General features: G+C 53.5%; 1 protein-coding gene and 1 long non-coding RNA gene across 5 annotated transcripts; one reads left to right on the forward strand and one right to left on the reverse strand.

The window, feature by feature from the left end:
• Positions 1–70: 70 nt before the first annotated feature.
• LOC138754877 (phospholipid scramblase 1-like) lies at positions 71–17,180 on the reverse strand. 4 transcript variants are annotated; one of them, XM_069919820.1, is made up of 8 exons: positions 17,113–17,180; positions 14,766–14,835; positions 11,959–12,272; positions 10,605–10,647; positions 9,226–9,446; positions 4,376–4,525; positions 3,788–3,949; positions 71–2,696 (listed from the first exon to the last, which is right to left on the reverse strand). In XM_069919820.1, exons 2-8 carry the CDS (start codon positions 14,776–14,778, stop codon positions 2,637–2,639), a joined length of 963 nt encoding a protein of 320 aa, XP_069775921.1. In that variant the 5' UTR covers positions 14,779–14,835; positions 17,113–17,180; the 3' UTR covers positions 71–2,636. The 4 variants fall into 4 exon arrangements, with proteins under 4 accessions (XP_069775921.1, XP_069775919.1, XP_069775920.1 ...); XM_069919818.1 differs by having other exon boundaries at positions 4,376–4,537; XM_069919819.1 differs by having other exon boundaries at positions 4,376–4,537; positions 17,109–17,169.
• Positions 3,127–13,666, forward strand: LOC138754879 (uncharacterized). Its single transcript, XR_011351950.1, has 2 exons — positions 3,127–5,936; positions 12,875–13,666. It is a non-coding gene; the product is annotated as an uncharacterized lncRNA (long non-coding RNA).
• Positions 17,181–18,194: the final 1,014 nt, after the last annotated feature.

Genomic DNA, 18,194 nt, shown 5'->3' on the forward strand with positions numbered 1-18,194 from the left:
TGGCCCACAGTGTTGTGCTGACCCAATATAGGGTTACCAGATTTGCCAAATAGAAATACAAGACAGCATGTTCAAATGTAAATGATTTCTAATTCCCATATAAACAAGTACATTGAGGTAAAATAAAATTACTACATGGAAAAAAAACATTCAACTAAAAGTGACAAGTCATCTGAATTAAATTTAAAAAAAAATGAATGAAACGTGTTACATGTGCAGTTCCAAACAAGTTCATAACATTGCCGTCTTCGGGTCACTTTCTTCAATGGAGTTATTTGATATTTGTTTTTATGAAGGAAAATACATGTGCAACATAAAATTCCAAATTGTACGGCTCTAAACTGCTGAATTTTGCAATTTATTTAAAAATTACAGCACAGTTAAGGCGTCCTGATAAAGTCAATAGAGGACATAGGACAAAACCATTAAATGCAGGACATGGCCTGTATATACGGGACAGCTGGCGACCTGACCCAATAACCTACTCTGACAACAGCCTCAAAATTTCCCTACTGAACAACCCGTCATTTCTCTCAGTTCCACGAACCTATCTAACGGTCTCTTAAAAGACCCCATCGTCCTTGCCTCCACCACCATTACCAGCAGCACATTCCCTGTACCCACCCCTCTGTGTGAATAACATCCCCCCCCATACTTTGCTGCCAAGCACCTCCTCGTGTTGGCCGTTTCAGCCCTCGTGACGAAGCCTCTGACCGTCCACAGAGGTGCCTCTCCACATCCTGAACACCTCAATCATCCTCCATCACCCCAAGAGGAAAAGACTAAGTTCACTCAACCTTGGCAAATGGAGTTTCATCGAGAAAAGTATGAGATGTTGCATTTTGGAAGGTCAGGTCTGTGATTCTTAATAATGTGGAAGAACAGAGGGGCCATGGGGTCCAAATCCGTACATCTCTAAAGGTTGCCATACAGGTTGATAGGATAGTTAAGAAGGCCAGTGGGAAGCTCGGCTTCATTAGTTGGGGAATTGAGTTCAAGAGCTGTGAGTTAACATTGGAGTTCTATAAATCTCTGGTGGGACCCCACTTGGAGTATTGTGTTCAGTTCTGGTCACCTCATTACAGGAAGGATGTGGAGAAGGGGAGAGGAGATTCACCAGGATGTAGCCTGGATTGGAAAATAAGTCTTATGAGGCAAAGTTAGCAGAGCTGGGATTTTTCTCTTTGGAATGAAGAAGGATGAGAGACTTGATAGAGGTTGTCAGGATTATAAATCAGGTAGATGGCCAGTGCGTTTCCCAGGGCAGGAATAGCAAACACCAGTGTACAAAGTAAAGGAAGGGAAGTTTTGGGGAGATGTCAGGGGTACATTTTTTTTTACAGAGAGTTGTGGGGGCCTGGAATGCCTTGCTGGGGGGGTGCGGGGGTGGAGGCTGGAACATTAGGGTCATTTAAGACTCTTAGACACCCATGGATGGGAAAAATAGAGGGTTTACAGGGAAGGGTTAGACTGTTATATAGGTCAGCACAAAATCGTGGCCGAAAGGCTTGTATTGTGCTGGAATGTTTTATGTTCTAAGACACCTTCTATTAAATCACCTCTCGTCCATTTTCCCTCCTGCTAACCTTGCTTCTTAAGACAGTTCCAATCCAAGTAACATCCCCAAACAGGCCTTTCATGTGAAGCAACATGACCTGTGCATCCACAGGACTGATTTACTGCATCCCGTACTCCCTCTGTGGCCTTCTCTACCTCGGAGAGACCGGTCACAAATTGGGAGATCGCTTTGCCCAACACCTCTTCTCTGTCCGAGCCAGACCGACCTCCCAGTCGCCAACCATTTCAACTCCGAGTTACCCTCCCACACTCGCGTGTCTGTCCATGGCCGTCTGTAAGGAGCTTGCACGTTCTCCCCGTGTCTGCGTGGGCTCCAATTTCCTCCCACCGGGGGTTGTAGGTTAATTTGGTGGCACGGGCTCATGGGCTGGAAGGGCCTTGTTACCGTGCTGGATGTTGAAATTTTTTAAAATGTGTGGTAAATATAATAAAGGTTAGAGTTTACTAATAACATGTTTTCAGGGCTTTAAACTTATTCTCACAATTACAGGATCCCAGATAGCGCACAAGCAGAGGACACAAGAACAGAGCAAAATAGGGCCACTTGATTCATCTCCATCTGCCAACCCGATTGTGATCCCCAACTCCTCCTCTGCACCTGGTCCCCCACCCCCAAACCTTTCACACGTGGACACCTCCTCTTTAAACCCACCAAATAATCCTGTCTGTGCAGCTTCACACCTTGCTCCCACCCACCCCAAGTCCCGACACACCTCGGAGTTGTACGCTCCACTCCCTTATTTAGGCCTCTCCTACCAGTGAAACACCCTTCCCCCACCCTGACCCCAACGGGACTCGCGTGGAGAGGGTCTCCCTTTGGGTCGGATACTCCCCTTCAGAGGTTTGGTGTTTGAAACAGGGAAGTGTTCTGCTGAGTTCCATGACAGCTGAGATCCCCAGCACAAGTCCCCACAATCGAAAGAGGTCACGGCACAATCATCCCTGGGGCCTGCATAAACGGTGCTGATCACCGGCAGTCAGCAAGAACACACTCCCCTCCCTCAGGGATCTCGTCCGTGTCGGAAAGTCCCTCCTTGTTGTTTCCCTGGGTGGGACCGTCACTGCCACACCCCGCAGCGCTGGTCGTCATTTCGTCCACGCTCGAAGTAGACAAAATCCTGCGGGAGAGAGGGTGGGGGGAAGTGACGGAAGAGAGGGGTGGTGGGGAAGAGGAGTGGGTTGGGAAGAAAGGAATGAGGGATTGGGGGAGACGGAGTGGAGATAAGGGCAGAGGCATTGGGTGAGAGGGAGTGGGGGAAAGGGAGGGGGAGGAGTGGGGAGAGTCGGAGTGAGGGGGAGATGGCGAGGCATTGGGCGAGAGGGAGTGGGGAAAGTAGGAGTGAGGAGAGAGGGAGGGGGAGATGGAGAGGCAGTGGGGGGAGATAGGGGTGGGGAAGTGGGGGTGGGGAGGGAGTGGAGAAGAGGAGGGGTGTGGCGGGTGAGGAAGAGGAGGGGTCGGGGAGGGGGATGGGGTAGAGGTAGGGGGAAGAGGGGCAGAGGGAGAGGAAGGGGGTCGGGAGTATGGGGGAGGGGAAGAGGGACGGGGAGGGGTTCAGGGGAAGAGAAATAGCGTGTTATAAGTAGCGGTGGAGAAGGGTGCACATTCACTCGCACGGGATGAAATCACTGGTAGAAGTCGGCAGGTCAGAGAAGCTGAAGATCCGTGTAGTGGAGCGGACATCGTGGGGAGTGGATGTCGGGGGGAACGGTTGCTGGGGGAGCGGACTGAGTCAGTAGCTCAACAAGCCCTGGCAAGAACAGGTAAAAGCTGTTGCAGGGGCTAGGGATCTGTGTATATCGCAGACACGCGAGCTGTGGCAGGGTCTATGGGTCTGCGCGTAGCTCAGACACGCAAGGTGCGTGGCCCAGAAACACAAACTGTTACAGGGATGGAGGGATCTGACTTTAGCTCAGAAATGTGAGCTGTTACAGAGATGGAGGGGCCTGCATGTACCTCAAAAACACTAGCTGTTGCAGTGATGGAGGAGGGTCTGTCTTTAGTTGAGACACGCAGGGGTGAAGAGTCTGCGTTTAGCTCACACAGGTAGTGCAGGAATGTGTACTGTGCCAGGGTAGAGGGGTGTACACATCAGGGTGAAAGGTCTGCAGTGGCGGACAAAACGCAATCTCCGATCAATACACAAGACACCAAAGGGAGCGCTCACCCCTGTGGGAGACAGTGAGTCGGACGCCGTGCGCGCATACGTACAATGAGGAAACAGGCTCCCAGCAACGCGGCCTTCATCTTCACGTCAAGATTCTTGGGGAACTGCACACCAAAGTTATCTGCGTCAGTCGCAGCCTCCCTCACTAGTCCACTCCACTGCTTACTGATCCGGCCCACGTTTCTCGATTCATCCGGAGGCTTCACCTTCACCGCGGTTGAGAGGAGACGGTGAGGGTGGTGAGGGAAATCGGGACGGAGCCCTCCCCTCGATACCCCTCCCACCAACCCCACCTCTCCCGGACGCCTCCCCACACTCCTTCCCCCATCCCTACCACAATCACCCTTCCCCTCCATCCTCACCACCACCCCTTCCCGTCCATTCCCAACCTTTCCCCTCCATCCCCACCCCTCTCCCTTCCCTCATCTTGTCCCACCCCCACCCCCACCCCTCCATCCCCACCCCTCTCCCTTCCCTCATCTTGTCCCACCCCCACCCCTCCATCCCCACCCCTCTCCTCCCTCCCCTCCAGCCCCAACCTCCCCTCCAGCTCCACCCCTTCCCCTCCATCCCCCACCTTCACCCCCATCCCCTCTCCTCATCTCCCAATCCCTCTTCCCCACACCTCTCACCTGGAAGGCCACATCCCCACAGCAGGAGTAGGTGAAGCAGGGCCCGACCACCCTCAGGACAGTGACCCCTTCCACATCATGGATGGAGAATTTGGGCAGGACCGGGTGCCAGGTCTGCCGCACGTAGGCAATGGTGGTCCCGGGGGGCGACTGCACTTCCAGCTGCCCAGGGGTGCGGTGGGGAGGGGGGGAAAGGGAAGCAGAGGGGATGGGTATCCAGGCTCTAGTCTGACCATCTGCCACCTGCCCCAACCCACCTCCACTCCCTCCCAACCCGCCCTCACCCACGCCGACTCCCTCACCACCTGCCCATACCCCCATCTGCCCCTACCCACCCCCACACCAATGCCTTCACCACCCACTTGCACTTGCCCCCACCCACCCCTTTGCCACCCAACCCCCCCCCCACCCTTGGTCACCCTCATTCACACCTACCCACCCCCACTGTGAGGAAATTGGAACCCCGGGGAAAACCCACGCAGACACAGGGAGAACGTGCAAACTCCTTACAGACAGCGTGGGATTCGAACACTAGCCCCGATCGCTGGCGCTGTAACAATAAATAGTTCATGATCTCATCTAAACCCATGCTATCCCTGGATCCATCCAATCTTAAATGTTGCAATAGTCCCGGCCTCAGCCACCCCCTCCGGGAGCCCGTTCCACACACCAACCACCCTCTGTAAAAACATCACCCCTCAGGTCCATTAAATCTCCCCCCCCCACCTGAAATCCGTGTCCTCTGGTGACCAATTCCCCTGCTCTGGGTAAAAGACCCTCTGCGTTCACCCTATCTTCCTCCCGTAATTCTGTCCACGTCTGTGAGATCATCCCTCACCCTAGCCTGCTCCCCCTCTCCCTGTAGCTCAGCTCTTCACCCCCCCCCCCCGAGTCCTGGCCAAATCCTCGTCAATCTCTGCCCCCTCTCCAGGTCATCAACCCCTTTCCTGCAGCACGGTGACCAAAACGGGACACAATCCCCCAAAAGGTGGCCATGAGAGCACCAACGTCCCTCCAATGGGACGGGAGCTGCTCTACCCAAGGTCGGAAGCTGCAGAAGACAGTGAATGCAGGTTGGAACATCACGCTAAACCCCAATCCACACCTCCTGCTATCCAGGAAAGGCAGCCGACACACTGAAGGCCCTGCCACATGCCGGACACACACTCTTCCCCCTCCTCCCATCAGGGAGAGGACTCAACTCGTGCACCAACGGGGCTTAAACACAGTTCTTTCCCCGCAGTCATCAGGCTCCTGAGTGAACCCCAAGCAGCCCTTGCCAAGCACCGACTAATCGTTCACTCCAAGACGCCCCACTATAACGGACTTTTGCTCAACTTTGTACAGATGTGTACGTGTTAGCGCTGACTGGATAGACTGCTCGCGAAACAAGTCCTTCCCGCAATAAACATGAACTTTCAATGGGCTCGACGTTAAACGATCAGAAACTTGGTTTGTTGTTTGTTTTCTGCCCAAGAACAGTCCCCAGGCCGGGTCTGTGGTTATATCAGAGATCCACGGTCAGTGAACAAACACCTCGTCTTGTCTCCAGGTGAAATGGGTAAGAATAACTGATCTAAAAGGTTTCAATTGTCCCATCCCCATTTCAGAATGCCTGCCCCTAACCTCCGATCGAGTGGTGTGCCGTGGAGGAGGCCCTTTGGCCCATGGAGAACATATAGGCCCACAACCCCTCATTCATACTAATCCCGGTTTGTTTTCACCTTGTGACCAACCCTCTCCATCCACATCACACACTGGAGGGAGATTGGGGCAAGTTAACCCAATGACTGCCCACCCCCTCAACCTGGTTACTTGCAAACTCCGCACCAGCAGCTCCAGAGGTGGGGATCGAACCAGGGCCCTTGGAGCTGAGATACAGCTGCCTGCCCTGTCGCCAGAAATGCTTTCTCCTCGTTCACACAAGCTCCCCCCTCCCCCAGTGAGGCAGCTACAGTGTTCAGCCCAAGGCAGGCCTGACTCACAACCAGACGGCCATTGTTTCCAAATGCTGAGGTCAGGACATTCTACAGTTACAAACATGCTTCTGCGTGACTCCTCCCCAAAACTAAGCCAGCCCACGCCCTTCAGAGTGCACCCAGATGCTCTTGAAAGGGAGGGCCTTAAATCAAGGCTGAGTCACTTGCTAGGCCGCACCTAGCAACCGGCATCTGGGAAGGAATGTGGTGACTCTGCTTTCAGCCAACCCTGTTTGGGCAGGAGAGAAGAAAGTGGAGAGGGATGAAGGAGCTGGGGGAAGTGCACTTCATCAAATGCAGCCAAGGGGAGACACATAAAGGCAGAAAATGGTGGACATAGTCAACAAGGGAGTCAGCCACTACAGGGAAAGGTGGAGCCAATGCCTCAGGCCCAGGAATCACCATTTTCAGTTTTTATATCGTGTTTAAATCACACTCAATTTTACTTTTACCCCTCTTTGGAACCAGAGAATATCACAGCAAACAGGTCTTCAGCCCTTCTAGTCTGTGCTGAACCATTTTTCTGCTCAGTCCCATTGAGCTGCATGCGGTCCATATTCCTCCACACCCCTCCCATCCTCCATGTACTTGTCCAAATTCTTCTATGTTAAAAGTGAGCACACATTCACCACCACACCCCCCACCACTCTCTGTGTGAAGAAGTTCTCCCTAAAGTTTTCCCCTTTCACCCTTAACCCATGTCCTCTGATTTGTATCTCACCTACCCTCATTGGGAAAAGTCGACCTACATTTACTCTGTCCCCCTCATAATTTTAAATACCTCAATCAAATCTCCCCTCGTTCTTCTACACTCCAGGGAATGAGGTCCAAACCTGTGTAACCTTTCCCTGTAACTTAGTTCCTGAAGTATGGGCAACATCCTAATAAATCTTCTCTGTGCTCTTTCTATCTTTTCTGTAGTTTGGTGAACAAAACTGCACCAATGCTCCAAATTTGGCCTCACCAATGTCTTGTACAACTTTACCATCACATTCCAACTCCTGGACTCAATACTTTGTTTTATGATTTGGTCGGCTTTGTGTAGATCCAGAAGAAATGGGATCTTCAATGGTTTTTTTTTCATCAGTATTCACTCGGGAAACGAGCACAGAGTCATGGGAAGGGAGGAAAACCAGCAGTGAGGGCATGGAGCCTGTACTGATTAAAGAGGAGGAAGTGCTGGCTATCTTAAAGCAAATAGAGTGGATAAATCTCTGGGGCCTGACACGATATTCCTTCAAACCTTGCAAGATACTAGTGCAGAAATGGCAGGGGGTCTGGGAGAAATAGTTAAAATGTGCTGAACCACGGGGGAAGGGCCAGAGAATTGGAGGGGAGCTCACATTGTTCCATTGTTTGAAAAAGGCTCCAAAAGTAACCCTGCAAATTCTAGGCCAGTGAGCCTTACATCAGTAGTAGGTCAATTATTGGAAGGTGTTCTAACAGATCAGATGTACAATTATTTAGATAGCCAGAAACTGATTAGGGATAGTCAACATGGCTTTGTGTGTGGTAGGTCATGTTTAACCAATCTTGTAGAGTTTTCCGAGTGAGTTTCCAGGAAAGTTGATGAAGGAAGGGCTGTGAATTATCTATGTGGACTTTAGTAAGCCCTTTGACAGGGTCCCACATGGGCGGTTAGTCAGGAAGGTTCAGGCACAAATTAGTGAACTGAATTCGACAGCAGGTGGACGGGAGAAGCCAGAGACTGGTGGTGGATGATGCTTCTCAGACTGGAGGCCTGTGACGAGTGGGGTTTCCTCAGGGATCGATGCTGGGACCATTGTTGTTTGTCGTCTACATCAATGATCTGGATGATAATATGGCAAATTGGATCAGCAAGTTTGCTGATGACACCAAGATTGGAGACGTTATAGATGGCGAAAAAGGTTTTCAAAGCTCGCAAAGGGATCTGGACCATCTGGAAAATGGCAGATGGAATTTAATGCAGACAAGTGTGAGGATTTTGGAAGGACCAACCAAGAAAGGACGTACATGGTAAATGGTCGGGCACTGAGGAGTGTGGTAGAACAGAGGGATCTGGGAATACAGGTACATAATTCCCTGAAAGTAGCATCACAGGTGGACAGGGTTGTACAGAGAGGTTTTGGCACATTAAATCAGAGTACTGAGTACAGGAGTTGGGATGTGATGGTAAAGTTGTATAAGACATTGGTGAGGCCAAAATTTGAGCATTATGTAGTTTTGGTCACCGAACTACAGGAAAGTTATCGATAAGATAGAAAGAGTGCAGAGAAGATTTACCAGGATGTTGGCTGGTCTTCAGAAACTGAGTTACAGGGAAAGTTTAAACAGGTTTTGACTTTATTCCCTGGACCGTAGAAGAGGGGAGATTTAATAGTCACTGTGAGCATTGGCTGGCGCCCAAACAGTAGGAGAACCTTGTGTCGACTTTAACGCTGTGACTGCAATGTTGGTCACTGAGACCCTGGTCCCGACATGATCTGAATGGACCCCTCCCTGAGGATGGGCAGTGTGATGGGGAGGGGGAATAGCCGGTCTTACCCTGGGGTGTCCCCACCTCTGGAAAGCCCCTCCCCCATCCAAGGGAAGACATTTTGCCCTGGAATGTGCCCCTCTCCCCAGATGGCCCCCTCCCTCTGGGAAGCCCCCTAACTCCCTTCCCCTCCCACGTCCCCTCACAGCCTCCCCAGAAACCTCAACCCCTGAAAACCCCACCTGCCCTCCAGGAATCCCTCCCTCCTCCTGGGAAAAGACCCTCCTCTTGGGAATCCCCATCACACCTGAAGGAATCCCCATCACACCTGAAGAAATCCCCCCCCCACACCCCCCCTGGAAGACTCCTTTACCCCAGGAAGCACCCCCCCCCCCCCCATGCCCCACACTCACCTCCTGCAGGCAGCAGGGAAAGCAGCAGCTGGTGCACCTGAGGGGCCGGACCAGGTGGATGACCTCGCGGTCCGAGTGATCTCGCAGTTTCACATGGCAGCAGCGCAGGGAACCACAGCAGTTGCGGGCACAGCAGTTACTGCTCTCCTTGGCGCTATAGATGCACTGGCCCATGCTGTTCTTCAGCAAGTACTTGTTCCTCGTCTCGAAACTCGTGAGAGCTGAGGGAGGGGCCGAGACAGTTAGCTAAATTCCCCCCCTCCTTCTGAACCACCTCCCCCAACCTCTTTCTGAGCCCCCACTCTCCAACACACCCTCTCCAAGCCTCCCTCTCTCTAACCCCTCCACTCTGAACCGTCCTCTCTCTGTGACCCCATTTCAAAATCCTCTCTCTGAGCCCTCCCCTGATCTTCCCCTCACTCTGATACTCCTACCCTGACCCCCTCTCTCTGATCCCTCCCCTTCTCCAATTCCCCCCTCCGACCCCTTTCCCTGAACCCCTGCTCTGAATTGTCCTTTCTCTGACCCCCCCCAACCGCTCTGAACCGTCCTCTAACTCCAAATCCCCTCTCCCCAACCCCCCTCTCCACCAAACTTCCCCTCACTCTGACACTCCTTCCCAAAACCCCTCCCCTCTCTAATTTCCTCCTCCAAGACCCCTCTATCCCCCTGCTCTGAACCGTCCTCTCTCTCTGACCCCCATCCCCAAATCCCTTCTCCCCATCCCCCTCTGACCCACCCTCTCCGGCCCCCATCTCCATTTCCCTTTCTAAGCTTCTCCTCTCTCTGATCCCCCTCTCTAACTCTCCAATCCGTCCCACTCTCTGACCACCCCTGTCCCTCACCCCTCTGATCCTTCCCCATCAACCACCCCTCTCCATCTCTGAGCTCCCTCTCTCCAACCCCTTTCGCTCTGACTCCCCTCCCCTCTCTCTAACCACCCCTTTTGTCCGACTCTCTCCACAAGTCCACCTCTCTGACCCCCGCCTCCGCTCTGCCCCAGTCCCAGTTCGTACAACTTTCCCCTGCTGCCCCACATAGGGCCTGACTCGAGCACTCTCACCTCTCACCCCGATCTTCTCCCCATAATCTTTAACCCCCGGACTAATCAAGAAACCCTCAAATTTCCCCCAGGCCCCCTTACTCCCCACCGCTGGAGAGTTTTGAGGTCAGAACCTGTAATGGGGAGAGTGCTGGGGTCAGGGCCTGTAATCGGGCCCTGCAATGGAGAGGGTCTGTAAATCCAAAGGGGTTTCTGGAGTGGCAAACATCCATCTCTACAAACCCCCCCACCCCCGCACTCACTGAACCCAAAGGGGGCTGAGAGAGGGGCCGGCAATAACCCGAGGTGGGGTTAGACACGCTTGAAGCAGACTCACCTTCCAAGATCTCCACCTTCTGATGGATGAGGACTTGGTCGATCTGCCACAAAGAGACACACACACACTTGGCTGGGTGAGCTTCACCGTGGCAGGAGAATGTTCAGACCCTTAGATCTGCATGCCTGTTCTATTGTGTTCCCACAAACCCTTTCTTGCCCTCATACTTTATAAATTATTGAGTACAGGAACCAGAGAACATTAAAGCACAGAAACAGGCCCCTTCAGTCCTTCTAGATTGCGCCGAACCATTTTTTTTGCCTAGACCCACTGACCTGCACCCAGTCCATATCCCTCTACCCCCTCCCATCCATGCACCTGTCCAAATATTCTTCTTTAATGTTAAAACTGAGCCCACATTAACCACCTCAGCTCATTCCCCACCCCTATCGCTCTCTGTGTGAAGAAGATCCCCCTAACCTTTTCCCGTTACATCCTTAACCCATGTCCTATGGTTTGTATCTCACCAACCTTCAGTGGGAAAAAAGCCGACCTACATTTACTCTGTCTGTCCCCCTCATAATTTTAAATACCTCGATCAAATCTCCCGTCATTCAGGAGTTGGGATGTTATGGTAAAGTTGTATAAGATATTGCTGAGGCCAAAATTTGAGCATTGTGTACAGTTTTGGTCACCGAACTACAGGAAAGTTATCGATAAGATAGAAAGAGAGCAGAGAAGATTTACCAGGATGTTGGCTGGACTTCAGAAACTGAGTTACAGGGAAAGGTTAAACAGATTCGGACTTTATTCCCTGGACCGTAGAAGAATGAGGAGAGATTTGATTGAGGTATTTAAAATTATGAGGGGATAGGTAGAGTAAATGTAGGTCAGCTTTTTCCACTGAGGGTAGGTGAGATACAAACCATAGGACATGGGTTAAGGGTGAAAGGGGGAAATTTTAGAGGGAACATGGGGGGGGACCTTCTTCACGCAGAGAGTGGTGGGAGTGTGGAACGAGCTGCCAGCTGAGGTGGTGAATGCTGGCTCAATTTAAGAATTTGGACAGGTACATGGATGGGAGAGGTGTGGAGGGATATGGACTGGGTTCATGTCAGTGGGACTAGACAAAAAAAATGGCTCAGCACAGACTAGAAGGGCCAAAGGGCCTGTTTCTGTGCTGTAATGTTCTATGGTTCAAAGAGTTTCTCATATCCCTTAGCCGAGTGGCAGTGCCTGCTGGCTGGGGTCATGGGCCGCATGAAGCCCCCTTCCCCCCCTTACTGCCCCCAATGATGACACCTCTCTCTCCTCACACCCCCCCGTCCCATTAAGATGGTGCCCTTTTGTTTTCCCCCCCACATTGCACGTGGGCTAAGATGTCTGCTTCTGGCCCTCCACCTCAGATTCTCACCTGTGCCAGGCACTCCAATCCTGGCGGGCAGTCGACTCCTGCCATCAAGGGGGCATGGACGATGCCAGGGTCCTCGTCCTGGCTATGGAGGGTGCCTGCCGGGGGCCTCTGTACCACCGGCCCACTGTAGTAGGGTCCACTTGGGGGCTGCAGCGTGCTGCCAGCAGCCGGAGATGGGTAAGGAAGGAAGCCGAGTGGCAGTGCCTGCTGGCTGGGGTCATGGGCCGCATAACTGGGCTGTGGGTAGCCATACTGTGGCAAAGGGAAGACGCCCGGCTGCGCCACGGGATAGGCCGAGGGCCCCGTCGGGTAGCCTGTGAGGAAAGAAACATCAGGTACTCAGGAGGGCAACCGGACAATAGGGAGGCTAGCCCCTGACCTTTCACCCCTGCTCACTCATGGCCAGATACTGACCTCTCATCTCGAAAGCCCCTGATCTTTCACCCTTGAAAGTTGCAAGCTATCATTGACCTTCCATCCGCGAATGCCAATAATATTGAACATAGAACACTATAGCACAATACAGGCCCTCGATGTTGTGCTGACCCATATATTCCTTAATAAAAAATTAAACGCTCCTTACCCGTCACCCTCTATTTTCTTCCATCCATGCATCTGTCTAAGAGAATTAAATGCCCCTGATGTTTTAGCCTCCACCACCAACCTTGGCAAGTCATTCCAGGCCCCCACAACTCTCTGTATAAAAAGCCTACCCTTGATATCTCCCCTAAACTCCCCTCCCTTCACTTTGTATAGACGTCCTCTGGCTACGCCTGCCCTGGGAAAAAGGCGCTGACTGTCCACCCTGTCTCTGCCTCTCATATCGACCTCTTATCAAGTCTCCTTTCATCCTTCAGTCCAAAGAGAAGTCCCAGCTCTGCTAACCTTGCCTCATGAGACTTATTTTCCAATCCAGGCAACATCCTGATGAATCTCCACAGCTTCCCCATCCTTCCTGTAATGAGGCAACCAGAACTGAACACAATACTCTCCATGTGGGTCTCACCAGTGATTTGTAGAGCTGTGACATGACCTCCCAACTCCTGAACTCAATCCCCCAGCGTCCCAGAGGCCATCTTAACCATCCTAATCTTTCACCCCTATCTCCCCCTCTGACCCTCCCTCAGGGAGGGGAAAGCTGGACTTTCACTCTCTGTGGGGTAGGGGGGGCTTTGGAAGAGATGGTGACCTTCATCAGTGGGAGAGAAGTCTGGACTTGGAGCATTCCCACCGAGCATTTGGACACTTGAAGACTGCTGCATACATCATGGCAATAAGCCCCTTCCTGCCCACGCTGCCCAAATTCACCCCTCGACTGAAAAACTGGAGGGGGGGGGATGAAACAGGAGTGCCCAGATGGGTGCATGGGTGGTCCTGTCTGGCTGCAACACTGTGTGGGACAGGAGCTGCAAAGCATCGAACCGGAGATTAATGCAGAGGATCGTTGAAAAGGACAAGACAATCACCGGAGTTTCCCTTTCCTCTACTGACGATATTCACTGGGACAGTTGCTTAAATTGGGCTCAGAGAATTATTGAGGATCCTTTCCATCCACACCCAGGTCCTTTGACCCACTACCAACAGGAAGGAACAGGAAGGAGGTACAGGAGCATCAAGATCAGGATGGCTGGGCTGGGGAACAGCCTTTTCCCATAGGCTGTTAATTAGATGAACAGTGTCCTGTAACCGAGTAAATCATCCCAAAATATTTATGTATATTTATTTTAAATCATGTGTCTGGAGAAATGCTGTTTCATCTGGCTGGTTCTGTACAGTCCAGATGATAATAAATTTGAACTTCTGCTATCAAAGAGCTGGAGGGGGAAAGGAAAATGCAGATTGTGTAGAGGAAGCTTCACTCTATGTCTGACCCTGGGAGTGTGTGATGAGACGGCGCGGAGGGAGTTTCGCTCTGTGTCTCTCCCCAGGAATGCGCAATGGGAAGGTGCAGAAGGAGCTTCACTCTGTATCTGACCCTGGGAGTGTGATGGGATGGTGCGGAGGGAAATTCACTCTGTGTCTCTCCCCAGGAGTGTGCAATGGGAAGGAACTTCACTCTGTGTCTGACCCCGGGAGTATGTGATGGGATGGTGCGGAGGGAACTTCACTCTGTGTCTGACGCTGGGAGTGTGTGATAGGACGGTGCGGAGGGAGCTTCACTTTGTGTCTGACGCTGGGAGTGTGTGATGGGATGGTGCGGAGGGAGCTTCACTCTGTGTCTGACCCCAGGAGTGTGTGATGGGATGGTGCAGAGCGAGCTTCACTCTGTGTCTGACCCCACAAGTGTGCGATAGGACAGTGCGGAGGGAGCTTCACTCTGAACCTAACCCCGGGACTGTGTGATGGGATGGTGTGGAGGGAGCTTCACTCTGAACCTGACCCCAGGACTATGTGATGGGATGGTCCAGAGGGAGCTTCACTCTGTGTCTGACCCCATGAGTGTGCAATAGGACAGTGCGGAGGGAGCTTCACTCTGAACCTGACCCCGGGACTGTGTGATGGGATGGTGTGGAGGGAGCCTCACTCTGAACCTGACCCCGGGACTATGTGATGGGATGGTGCAGAGGAAGCTTCACTCTATGTCTTACCCCGGGAGTGTGTGATGGGACGGTGCTCTGCTTCCAACCCCCAGACACGAATGTAAAGTGGCCGCCACTGCCTTTATGCCAGACTCTGACTGAGGAGGAGGTTGTATTGAGGAGGTCATGCCCCACAGAGATCATCGTACCTGCCTGTGCTAGCACAGGGAAATCTCTGTGGCAGCTGCAGGGAGAGTGTGGGAGGGCAATGTCAAGGTTAGCACCTACCTGGAGAAGACATGGGCAGTGATCGGATGCTGTCCACCACCCTCTGCGGACAGAGGGTCCAGGAAACCCCCTGGAAGAGAGGAGCAGGCAGTGAGCAGGAGTCCACAGAATTGCCAGGAATAGTGTGCGCCACATCACTCAGGTCCCCTCCCCCATCATGGACCCAGCCTCCCCCAACCATACAAGGTGGGGGGGAGCCATGGATGCAACCTCATACGTGACGGAAGAAACAAGCCTCCTTCCCTCTATTTCCCCCCCCCCCCATCCACGTTTCCCAAATGGACCTCCATACCCTCTCACATAGGCCCTGCCTGACCAGCCCAGCCTCCACTGGTTTCGTTTCAGTCTTCCAGCATCTGCGGGATTTTATCCGTAACTTTCAATGGGATGCAAATCTCCCACCATCCAGACTGAGTACTTTACAAGTCTTGGTGTCCTGGAGTTATTCAAGACAGAATATGGCCCTTTGGCCCATTCCTCTCCATACTGACCCACCGACACTAATCCCACACCAGCATTCATTCCCCATCCCTCAATGCCCTGATCATGTCAATTATCTGCCAAGACCTTTGGCCCATAACCCAGTGATCAGAGGTTGGTAATCATTTCCCATTATTGGTCTGGATCGGGTGGAGGTGAGATTTACCAGGATGTTGCCTGGATTGGAGAATATGTCACATAAAGTGGGGTTAACAGAGCTGGGACTTTTCTGTCTGGATCGAAGAAGGATGAGAGGAGAGGTGGACAAGATTATGAAGGGCTTGGATCAAAGGGCTTGGAAACTTCCTGTTTCCCAGGATGGGAATAGCAAACACCAGGGGACATCTGTACAGAGTGAAGGGAGGGAAGTTTAGGGGAGACATCAGGGGTAAATAGTTTTACATAGAGAGTTGTGGGGCCTGGAATGCCTTGCCAAGGGGTGGAGGTGGGGGGCTAGAACATTAGTGGCATCTAAGAGACAGGTGCCTGGATGGAAGAAAAACAGGGGTTGTGGGTCTGAGGGAGGGAAGGGCTAGATTGTTGGTTTACATGGGTCAGCACATTGTGGGCTGCACTGTGCTGGAATGTTCTGGATGTGCATCAGTGGCTGGGATCTCCTAGCAGCTAACCATTTCAGTTCTGCATTCCACTCCCACGCCAAGATATCTACCCACAGCCTCATGTACTGTCCCGCCAAGACCACCCGTAAATTGGTGGAGTGACACCTCATATTCCACCTGGGCGCCCTCCAAATGGACAGTGTTTCCGGGCTATGCCGGCCGCTCCCTCACTTCCCCGTCCCTCTGTCCTCTTCCCTCCACCTCCCCACCCCCTTCCCTCTCCACTCACAGAGCCATCCCCTCTGTTGCTGACGAGCCCTCACTCCCTCCCTTATCCACCCTGTGGGTCCATACTCCTCCCCATCATTTTGTTCGGGCGCCTGCCCACATTTTGCTCGCACTTTGATGAAGCCCGTTGACTCTGTAGCTTTCTTTGCTGTTAACTCCAGCAGAATAAAACCAATCTGGTAAAACCCCGAAAGTTTCACGGCCTTTTTGAACTTCGACAGTCTGAAAGGGACGCAGAACCTGAGCGAGTCCCAGTTCGACCTAGTTCCCCCTGCACCTTGCCCTCCTCCCGCCCCGTCCTCCGTTCAAATGCACCCTCGCTGAGATTCGGGGTCTGGGACACCTGCCTCCGAAACAGAGTCTCCTGGACGCTGAGATATCGCAGGCAGCCACATTCCAATCTTCTCCCCCTCCCTCCAGCCCAGCCACTTCAGCCCGTCACGGGACAGAGGCAGGTTCTGGCAGCGCTAGGCGCCCATCTGCTTCCAAAAAGGGGCTGGGGGACGGGTGCAAAGCCCAGATTCAGAGGAATGGTGGGGGAGGGGTTTCCCGGCTATGTGGTGCTCTGCGGGGAGAAATGCCTCCGCTCCACCCCTCTCCATTCAACCCCAGTCTCCCCACCCGCTGCCCGGAAAGGGAACCCGACCCATCACGGGCGGGGAAATGAGAAATTCGGGCACCAACGGGGGCTTCAGGACGGTTCCTTCCCGAGGCCGCAGGGATGAAGCGCACAATGCCGCCAGGACTCTCACCCCTAGAGACCCAAGAACCGGGATCATCACCCCCACCCCCCGCCGAGACCCTCACCCCTCGGGACCCAGGAACGGGGATCCTCACAACACAGGATCACCGGCCGGGACCCTCACTAATTCAGGATCCTCACCCCGACAAGGACGCTGATCCCCGGGACACAGAGACCGGGTGCTTCACCCCCCCCCCCCCCAATCCCCGGGATCCAACGACGGGTCCCTGATCTCCCTTCCCCGCGCGAACCCCCTCCTCCCGACACGCTCACCGACCCCCGGATCCTCGGTCCTCCGGCCGCCGCCGCTCGCGTCCTCCGGCTTCCTGTGCTCCGGTGGGACCCGTGGGCGGCCCCGCTGCTCCCCCCGCCTCCCTGGGCACCGAGCCAATGCACAACTCCCTCCCTCATCTCTGTCCCTCATCCCTCCCTGCTCCCCATCCCTCCCTGCTCCCCATCCCTCCCTGCTCCCCATCCCTCCCTGCTCCCTATCCCTCTCTCCCTCCCTCCTTTCCCTCTCCTCCCATCTCCCTCCCCTCTTTCTCCCCTCTCCTTCCCTCCCTCCTTCATACTCTCTCTCCTTCATCCCCTCTCCCACTTCTCTCTCCTTCCTCCCCTCTTCCACCCTCCCACCTCTCTCCCCTCTCCCTCCCACCTCTCCTTCCTCCCCTCTCCCGCCCTCCCACCTCTCTCCTTCCTCTCCTCTCCCACCCTCCCACCTCTCCATACCCTCTCCCTCCCTCCTCCCCTCTCTCTCTCCCCCCTCCAACCCTCCTCCCCTCCCCCTCCCTTCTTCCTCCCCTCCCCATCACTCCTTCCTCTCCTCTCCCTTCTCCCCTCTCAATCCTTCATCCCCTATCCCTCCTCTTCCTCAACCCTTTTTCTTCTCTTCCCTCCCTCCTTCTCCCTCCTCCCTCCCTCTCCCTCCCTCCCTCTCCACCCCCCTTTCCTCCACCTCTCACCATTCATGCTTCCTGTCTCCTCATTTCCTTGGCCAAGGGTTGGTGGCTCATTGAAAATACAGGATGGAGGGAGGAGGAGAGGAAGTGGGAAGGTGGGGGAGATGGGGGAAGGGAGAGAGGGAGGGAAAGTGGGAGGTAGAGGGTGAAGGAGGAAGAAAAGGAGGCAGAAGGAAGGAGGAAGAGGGAGGGAGGCAGGGAAGAAGAGGGGGAGATGGAGATGGGCAAGAAAAGGAAGGATGGAGAGAGGGGGAAGGGAAGGAGGGAGAGATGGAAGGCAGAAAGGTTTGGGAAGAGAGGGGAGGTGAAACAAGAGAGAATGGGAGGGAGAGGAGATGGCGAGGGGAGAGAGGGAAGAGGGAGGGAGGGGAGGAGGGAATGAGTGAGGGAGGGTGGAATG

This window comes from Narcine bancroftii, chromosome 2 (genome assembly GCF_036971445.1).
Source record: "Narcine bancroftii isolate sNarBan1 chromosome 2, sNarBan1.hap1, whole genome shotgun sequence".
Lineage (NCBI taxonomy): Eukaryota > Metazoa > Chordata > Chondrichthyes > Torpediniformes > Narcinidae > Narcine > Narcine bancroftii.